Source organism: Portunus trituberculatus, chromosome 48, assembly GCF_017591435.1.
Source record: "Portunus trituberculatus isolate SZX2019 chromosome 48, ASM1759143v1, whole genome shotgun sequence".
NCBI classification, from domain to species: Eukaryota; Metazoa; Arthropoda; class Malacostraca; order Decapoda; family Portunidae; genus Portunus; species Portunus trituberculatus.
In genome coordinates this window covers 2,995,925-3,005,924 of record NC_059302.1, presented here as the reverse complement: position 1 = coordinate 3,005,924, position 10,000 = coordinate 2,995,925, and the positions used below count along the sequence as shown (strand labels likewise).

General features: G+C 39.4%; 1 protein-coding gene across 6 annotated transcripts in view; it reads left to right on the top strand.

Annotated features, from left to right (window-relative positions):
- The window catches only part of LOC123498597 (glutamate [NMDA] receptor subunit 1-like), a 51,522-nt gene that overhangs the window by 20,839 nt on the left and 20,683 nt on the right, over positions 1-10,000 (top strand). For 4 of the 6 annotated variants that reach the window (XM_045245856.1, XM_045245858.1, XM_045245854.1 and 1 more), the window contains exons 3-5: positions 5,894-6,080; positions 8,435-8,560; positions 9,347-9,475. In XM_045245856.1, coding sequence (XP_045101791.1) covers positions 5,907-6,080; positions 8,435-8,560; positions 9,347-9,475 — 429 coding nt within the window. In that variant the 5' untranslated portion in view covers positions 5,894-5,906. The remainder of the gene's footprint in view (positions 1-5,893; positions 6,081-8,434; positions 8,561-9,346; positions 9,476-10,000) is intronic. The other 2 variants (XM_045245860.1, XM_045245857.1) reach the window with 1 other exon arrangement.

The window sequence follows — 10,000 nt, the reverse complement described above, 5'->3', positions numbered from 1 at the left end:
CACTTAGTTGATGGTAACATGTTTCTTGTATTGGACGCCCATCACCACAACATTTTTACATGTCTTCTACTCCTCATGGCATTTTTATATTTTCTTGTCATCTTCAAGGTGACTCATTTTCCGTTAGGGTTTTTAAAAGCATAAGTTTGCGTGTATGAGTGTATAGAGGCAGCGAGTCACGGTGGTGGTGATGGCGCACTTTGTCTTGATGGTGCAGACAGTAATGGTGTATGGTTGTGGCTTTTAAATCTTCCGTTATCATTCCATCACGGGTCGCCTCTCACCACCTCGCCAGGTGCTGCACTCATTGGGACGCGCCGCCGGAAAATGGATGAACAGGTAGCATTCAATTTGATTGATTGAATGATTGGTTAATTATAAATCACAGCAGCAGCGGCCTGATGTGGCGCGGATGACATTCAAGTGAGTTGTCGAATTGTGTCCTGGTATAGTGACCTGCCCTCGTGAGTCCGTCCGTGTGTTGGTCACAGTGACACACTAGCACAGGTGTTGCTGCTGACCAACTCACTCGCGTGTGTTGAACTGTAGGCCGCGGAAGGCGCTTCGTGGTATTTACCGTTCTGGCAAGTCAATGAGTTTGTACTTAATGTAAAATTACCTTTTTCACGACAGACTCGCGAAACTGATCTGTGACTCACTCTGAACGAGCATATGAGTCCTGGGGAAGCATTGGAGCGCTCAATACTTCTAGTTTTTAATATACCTACGAGTGGGTAGCAATGTCTGTCTAAAGACCAACCCTCACTCTTCTCAGCACTATCCCTCTGCCGCCATGGCGATTGAACATGAACATCAAGGGGTTTATCGTCTGTGTGAATATTATGAAGATTGATTATTGACTGACTGGGCGTTTTCTTTTACATTTTCAGCTGTGATTTTTTTTTAAACTTATTCTCTAGGTTCATTGTCTTTCTTTTGGTGCCGTGCAAGAAATAAGTAACTGGCAATGATGAAAAGAGGGCTGCTTCAGGAGAGGGAGTTGGGAGGGTGTGGAAATAAGGCAGTAAGCGTGTAGTGGAAGTCTTCAGCCTGTCAGGATTAAGAGTGTTCTGCTTCGTTATTGCGATGACTGTGTTTGTTTCTCCGTATTCTTGTATTAACATGAGCCACTTTCTGAAATAATTTTAAGCCTCATCACCACTACATTCAAAAGCCTCTAGTTGAAGTGACACGTCTTTTTAAGGGTGTTCTTGCCGGTTTAGTGGCAGATTGACACGATTTATACATTATTAAACAGAGGAAACACTCTTTAGAACCTGGCTAGTCATCTATGTACCCTTTGAAAAATAGTCGTGGTGAGAGAGCAAAGCATTTCTTGATACAGTTCTTATTACTCAGATGAAACTTCAGTCAGTAGTCTTCTGAATGTTCACCTCTTTATATCATTGTTTTCTCTCTACCGTTACTCTTGGACATCCTGCCTTTATAGTCCCTTCTACCTTACGATGAACCATTCGAACGGGAGAGACAATAAAGACTCGAGTGACTGATCGGTTCCTTCTAAGTCACTGAGGAAATGTGGCTTGTGTTTTGAAACTTTTAAGCTTTTCTATTACTTTTTTTTCACGAAGGCAGATTCTAAAGGCCACGTTGATGATTGGTCAGATTTCTTACGGGTACTTTTCCTAATTAATGACAAACAATCAGTCTTTTTTTGTTAATTACGGCGAAAATTACGAAAACACCCATAGTCTTGAGAACTCTTTGTAACCTCCTCGAGAACCAATTGAGAGTAGCTGAGGTGAAGCGGCAAAACGGATCAAGAATTAGGACCTTTGTTGATCGAGTGGAGTGTTTGCGATCTTGTGCGTGTTTTGAACGGTGCCATTGTGAGCTTTCATAATGAGGAAGATGATGTTAACCCCTTGAGTACCATGACGCGTTTCCATATTCATTTTGCTTGCTATATGGTGATTTTATGCAGCTTCAGAAACTTATGGGGTGATTAAAATAGTGAGGACTGTGGCCATTAATCTTCTGACCTCCATAGACCCTTCCTAATGTCAGTAAAATAGTCTAATCGTACACAAATCTTAAGATAAAAATGTGTCCCAGTACTGAAGATGTTAAGAGATGCTGTTCTTTTCTTTTCCTATTTTTTTTATTTGATTTGGTCGAAAGTGATACATGACTGGCGCCGAGTATATGTGACCTTCCTTTCTTTCATTTTTTTTTTTTTACTGCGTCTAGACTCTATTTTATATAAGTGTGGATGACAAGCGGGAATGGAGCTGTTTTGGTGCCGTGTATTACTCTTCGTCCACACGGGGAATGCTGCGAATCAATCACTCCTTCGTGGATTCTTTTCTATGGGGTATTTTTATGTATATCGCTGGTGTTGTGGGGGGGTTGTGTATCTTGGAGAACAATATATAAGGAGAATAGATTAACTCGATGAACAAAGGAAAAACAAATAAGTTAGGTTAAGTTAACAAAGAAAGTAACTGGATTAGGTTAGGTCAGCAAATGAAGTTAAACGAGTGAGGTTTGGTTACGTTGATAAAAAAAAAAAACAGGTAGGGTTATTATTATTATTGTTATTATTATTATTATTATTATTATTATTATTATTATTATTATTATTATTATTATTATTATCTGTTTTTACTACTACTACTACTACTACTACTACTACTACTACTACTACTACTACTACTACTACTACTACTACTACTACTACTACTATTACGATCACTACTACCACTGCTACTACCACCTCTACTACTACTACTACTACTACTACTACTACTACTACTACTACTACTACTACTACTACTACTACTACTACTACTACTACTACTACTATTGTCCTTCCTTCTTTTAGGACGGGTTACATATCAACAATTCCAGAAACAGAATGACAACACGGTATAGGTATATAAAAAACAAAAAAAGAAAAGAAAATCAATGGCAGAAACAAAATGAGGAGAGATAAGATAAAAAAAAAAAGAAAGTTGGACCGGTGTGACCTGGAATAGAAGGGCAGCAGATGACTGAGATAAATGGAGGAGGTTTGGGGAAGAAGCTTTTGTCGTACAGCGTCATGTTGGGGGTCTGGTGGTGAGGGCCGCGAGGAGCGAGGAGAGGAGGCGAGGAGGCTGCAGGGCGGTAGTGAGGCCAGGGGTTGGAAGAGTGCCAGCTCGGAACACGAGTACCTACAGGAAACGTTACTGAGAATGAGAAAGAAAGAGGAGGCAGTCAGGCGGTGCTGTCGACGCCACACTTACTGACGATCGTGACTTACGTAACGTTAGGGTTAGTGGAGGCTTTCTCTGCTACAGGTTATACGCCGGCAAGATTCTCCTCCTCCTCCTCCTCCTCCTCCTCCTCCTCCTTCCTCCTCCTCCTCATTATCATCGTCATTGTCAGGCTATACGAATCCCGTGCAGGACAAAGAAAGACCTTCTCTAAACTTCTCCAGGTCAACCCAGCAAAACTTCCTATCTCCTCGCCCCATCTAGCTCTCTGTCTGGCCTTCCTTCCGTCACCACTCCCAGGTAGCCATTACTTGAACTCTAGTAACGTGTCCTGCCTGTGTCCGCATTTCTTTATCGTGTAACAAAGGCAGTGCTGTTAAAGTCTAGTTACTGAAATGGCACTCTCTAGATCAGACCAGTGGTGATGTGATTGAGTGAATGCTCCCCAGGTGTGATGTACGGGGCTTACTTACTGACTGACACATGCAGACTTATACTTAATCCCTTCAATACTGGGACACATTTTTTACATTTGAGATTTGTGTACGATTAGAGCATTTTATTTACATTAGGAAGGGTCTATGGAGGTAAGAAGATTAATGGCCACAGTCTTCATTATTTTGATCTCCATATATATTTCTGAAACTATCAAATTATCAAATAGTAAGCAGAATGAATATGAAAACGCGTCATGGTACTGAAGAGGTTAAGAACACAGGAACATAGAGCATAGGATTCGTTCATCGTGTTGTGGCTTCATTCAGTGACCCCGCGACCGTCTCTCTTTGTGTTATGAAGGTTGTGACGGTCTCTGAAACTCGAGGGAGGCAGCAGATTGGATTTTTGTCTGAATACACTTTCTTCTGTAATTTGGTATAATACATATACTTTTTTCTATTTTCGCTATGTCAGTGCTTCAAGGAAATAGTTAAAGTATTTCCCACTGAAGGAATCCATCGTGCATAAGACCTCTAAGAGTGTCTAACCTCGCACCGTGTTTGTTGACCGCTGCTTTTGGTAAACGTTCTGAAATTTTAAGTAGAACTGAAGTGATTTAACGCTTCTACTGGTATTTAGCACACCTTTCCCTAATCACCAACCACTCTGAGACATCTTTTCTTATTCTCTACACCCACCTTCAAACATTGCGCTATTAGGAATAACTAGATCTATTTTTTTATCTCATTCTTTCTTGTAGGTGCGTATGAATTGCATACATTGCTTATAGTGTCTTAATTGTTGTATATTTCAGCGAAAGGATTAAGCTATGTAACCATTTTTCTCTTGTTATCTTAAGAAAAGTGAGAAGTCAACAAACATCTCACAAGATCCTACTTCACATTATGAGCACCATACAGCACTTCATTGTTTGCATGCAAGGCGTCACTTACTGCCCTGTTCTCAAGCCACACTTCATGACACTTTGCCACCGAACGAGTCTTTAGATTGTGTTAAAAGTGAATAATACAAATGTCTCTTTTCCTTACTTTTTGGAGTTAATCTCTTGTAAGGAATTTGATACATCTTCGTTTTGCAAGTCACTTAGTCAGTCGTGATGCAATACAGTGATGAGGAAATATGTGATGCTATGTTATGTATGTGACTCAAGGTTCGGGAGGTGACAACACAGCACCATAAGTGATGGCACAAGTACAATGCGTGATAGTGTAATGATAGTGGGGATAGTGTAACATTTGAATAATAACAGAAATACAAAAAAAAAATATGATTAGCTTGTTTTTTATATGTTTGTATGATATGATCACAAGTATGATGTTTGTGATAGTGTAATGATAGTGGGGAGAGTTAACCCATTCATTACTGAGACGCATTTTTACCGTGAGTTTTGGGGATGATTAGACGATTTTCTTTACATTAGGGAGGGTCTGTGGAGGTCAGAGGATTAACAGCCACAGCTTTTACCATTCTAGTCCCCTATATAAGTTTCTGAAGCTGTGTAAAATCGCCAATTATAAGCAAAATAAATATAAAAACGTGTCCTGGTACTTGAGGGTTAAACATTTAAATAGTAACAGAAATACCCCCAAAAAACTATGATTACCTCAGTTTATGTATATGCTGGTATGTTATGGGTTCGAATCCTGTCCACGGTCCGAGTGTAGGTTGGGCTTCCTCACTCGGGGCAAGGGTTTCCTAGCGGGTGGGCTTTGAGATAAGAGGTACACCATAAAGTATCCCCTTTAGCCCATAAATTCCCGTGAAAAGCCCACATGGTATAAAAAAAAAAGCATGGTGTTTAAATGGTATAAATAAAAAAGAATAAAGGTATGGTGTTACAATATGAATGACTACAAATATGGTGTTAGAATATGGACGACTACCAGTACGGCGTTCAAATATAAATGACTACCAATACATATGGTGTTTGAATATAAATGACTACAAATACATGGTGTTTTTTTGAATAAGAATGATCACAAGTATGGTGTTTCAAATATGAATAACTGCAAGTATAGTGTTAGAATATGAAGCACCAAGACACCAAGACACCAAGAAATAAAACACCAAAACACAAAGACACCAAAACACCAAGACACCAAGAAATAAGACACTAGGACACCAAAACACCAAAAACACCAAGAAATAAGACACCAAAACACCAAAAAACACCAATAAATAAGACACCAAGACACTCATTCTAACCTCCCCAACAGAAGACATGAGGTGATGGCGCGGGTAGTGGCGGTGGTGGTGTCGGTGGTGGTGGTGGTGGTGGTGGCGGGTTTGCTGTCTCCTGTCCGGGGCTCGAACCCTTCCGAGGCCCCAGATGCAAACCAGTTCAACATAGGCGGCATCCTTTCCAACAACAAATCACACGACCACTTCAAGCAGACCATATCGGTAAGTGGATTTTGTTGTTTGGCTTGTTCCTGTTTGCTTTTTCTGTTTGTTTTCATTGTAGTTTTCTTTGTTTGTTAATATTTACTTGTTGCGGTGTTTTTTTTTTTTTCTTTTATTGAATTTGATTTTGTTTTACTTGTTCCGCTTTTTTTCTTTGTTTTGATTGTAGTTTTGTTTGTTAATTTTTACTTGTTCCGGTGTTTTTTTTTCAATTTTTTTTTTGTCTGTTTTGATTGTGTATGATTATATTTTTGTTTCTTTATTTGTCCCTTTTTTTGGGTTTGATTGTATTTCGGTGTTTTTTTTTTTGTTTGTTTTGACTTCCGCTGTTTTTTTTTTTTTTTTTTTTGTATTTCGGTGTTTTTTTTTTTTTTACTTCCTCTGTTTTTTTTATTGTATTTCGGTGGTTTTTTTTTATTGTTCCTGTTTTTTTTTTTTTTTTTTTATTGAATTTAATTGTTTTCTTGTTTAATTTTACTGGTTCCTCTGTTTTTTTTTGTCTGATTTTTTTTTCCTTTTGCTATTTTGATGTATAAAATTTCCTTTTTCTCAGTTTTTTCATTTATTTTCATTTTACTTTTTTTCCTTTGGTGTTTTTTTTGTTTTTGTTTTGTTTTTAGTGTATATTAGTTTTTCTTTCATTTTTGTCTTTTCCATTTTTTTTTTTTTTTGGGTATGAAAGTAACGGTGGTACATTTTTTTCTTGCTATATAAAGCGATGAAGAAAAATAAATCATTCACTTCACGTCTTTAATTTTGAGGTCTGTTGACTTATTTCTATTAGTTTCAGCTGTCTTCTTTATTGCATTAGTTATACGCATGTGTGTGTGTGTGTGTGTGTGTGTGTGTGTGTGTGTGTGTGTGTGTGTGTGTGTGTGTGTGTACAAGAAAACCATAATGTAAATCCATGTATTCTATATCAAGATAGGAGAGAGAGAGAGAGAGAGAGAGAGAGAGAGAGAGAGAGGTAGAGGAGGAGGAGGAGGAGGAGGAGGAGGAGGAGGAGGAGGAGGAGGAGGAGGAGGAGGAAGAAGAGGAAGAAGAAAGGTGCTGATAGGGAGTCATGCCTCCTCGAAACCTCTCCTCTTTTTTTCTTCCTCTTTCTTTTTATCCTTCACCTAATTTTTTCACCAGAACAGGTTGGAAAGAGATTTTTTTTCTGGGACATCATAACTTTTCCTTTTGTGTGTGTGTGTGTGTGTGTGTGTGTGTGTGTGTGTGTGAGTGTGTGGAGGAACCGTCAGGAAGGTGGACTTCTTTCTGAAAACAACCTGGCAGAGAACTTTAGTATTTTTAGAAGTTGATCAAGTTGAAGGCAAATGGAGACTGATAGGCATTTCGTAAGGGAGACTCTTGATTGCATTGATTGTTATGGTGTCATGTAGAAGTAAACATATTTCACAACGACCAATGGGAGTTACGACAGGCATTGACTCATAGGACACTGAATAAGAGAGAACATTTGATAACACGTCTTTATTGTAACACCTCTGAACAAGAACACTAGATGACATCCCGACTGCGACACTTATGTACGAGAATGCATTGTGACATCCATAATTACACACGCATCAGCAGAAACACTAATATTACTAAGACACTAACACAAATACGTAACACATTTCTTATTCATCTTTCTCTCAGCACCGAACTGATTCATTACCACTGAAACATCCCTTATTCACTCTCACCCTGCGCTTGTCCTGTCCATCACCACGTCGCTATGAAGACCATTCCAGCCACCTTCCTCTGTGTCACGTCTGTGTTAGCGCTTCCTTTTTCCTCTCCCCGTGTTGTAATGAAGGGGACTTGAAGTGGCTTATGCATCCCCAACAGATCCCTTCTATAGACACTTTCCTTTGTTGAGATAAAAAATTCATGTTGACAAATGTGACTTGGCTTTCAGAGTTTATGTTTAACTTTGATTCTTATGGAGTTCATATTATATAAAGAGAAACTTAGAGAATTAATTGGTGTCTGTGTTTTTTGTCTTTGTAATTATCACGTATTTTTGAGACATACAAATATTGGCTTACCCATTGTCGCATCCTCTTACCACATACAAACATAATCTTCCCAATTATTACATCTTTTTATCACGCACAAACATCATCTGGCTCATTTTTAAGTCCTTTTATCACGCACAAACATCATCTGGCTCAGTTCTAAGTCCTTTTATCACATTTAAACATCATGTCTCTTATTTCTTAGTCCTTTTTATCACGCACAAACATCATTACCACACTCCTTTTACCACAACGTACATTACCACGTCGGTGTGTCAGTGCAAACATCATCTGCCCCATTGCCCAGTGCCTGTGTTATGTTCAAGTGTTACTCTGCCTCGTCGCCAGCAGCAGATCAACGACAACAGGACCTACGTGGACGCGAACACGACTCTCCATGAAGTGACAATGCTCATGGACTCCAACCCTATCCGTACCGCCCTCGAGGTTTGCAAGCAGCTCGTCTCCAGATCGGTGAGTAAATAATCGGTTCAATGGTTCATGTTTGAGAAATAGTTAGATTTGAAATGAGGAGGAGTTGGTAGTGAAATAGAGTGGTAGATTAATGGAATACACCAATTGTTCCAGTAAATAATGGGCATAAGTTTGAGAAATAGTTAGATTTGAGATGGGAAGAAGTTGGGGATGGAATAGAGAGGTAGATTAATGGAATAGATAAAAGATTCAAGTTTGAGAAATAGTTACATTGGAGATGGGAAGAAATATGGAGCTGAAAAAGAGTGACAGCTTAATGGAATAATCCAACTGTTCTAGTAAATATGACTTCAAAGGCTAAAATTTGAGAAAAAGTTAGATTTAAGATGGTAAGGAATTTGTTTCAAGTACAGTGGTAAATTAATGGAATACACCAATTGTTCCAGTAAATAATGGATTCAAGTTTGAGAAATAGATTTAAAATGGTAAAAGAAGAAGTTTGTAATGAAATAGAGTGATAGATTAATTAAATAAATTTATTGATCTTGTTTTTGTGTTAAGTCATTAAGAAGTTTGAGATAAATTTACGGATGGGGATGGTATGTGAAAATTGGTAGATACATTTCATACCAGGTGTAGGACTAATGGCTTCTTGCACCTTGTATTTTCTAACGTTCTTTCGTTCTTATTGATACACAATCTCTTCCTCTTCCAGCCTGTATTTCATTTTTCTTCGTCTGATTTTTTTTTTTTTTTTCATTCCTCCACCCCACCACCACCACCTCTGCTAACACACTCTGCCCTTTCTCTCCTCCCCCATCAAAGGTGTATGCGGTGATAGTGTCCCACCCTCTGAATGGCGACCTCTCCCCGGCGGCTGTCTCCTACACCAGCGGCTTCTACCATATCCCCGTCATCGGCATCTCCTCAAGGGACTCTGCTTTCTCTGACAAGGTACTGCACTCACGACTTTCTCTGACAAGGTACTCACGACTCTGACAAGGTACTGCACTCACGACTTTCTCTGACAAGGTACTCACGACTTTCTCTGACAAGGTACTGTACTCACGACTTTCTCTGTTATGGTTCTTACGACTCTGACAAGGTACTGCACTCACGACTTTCTCTGGTAGGGTACTCACGACTCTGACAAGGTACTGCACTCACGACTTTCTCTGACAAGGTACTCACGACTCTGACAAGGTACTGTACTCACGACTTTCTCTGACAAGGTACTGCACTCACGACTTTCTCTGGTAGGGTACTCACGACTCTGACAAGGTACTGTACTCACGACTTTCTCTGGTAGGGTACTCACGACTCTGACAAGGTACTGCACTCACGACTTTCTCTGGTAGGGTACTCACGACTCTGACAAGGTACTGTACTCACGACTTTCTCTGACAAGGTACTGTACTCACGACTCTGTCTCCACTGACAAGGTACTGTACTGATCTCCGTTTTTTTTTTTTTATCTTT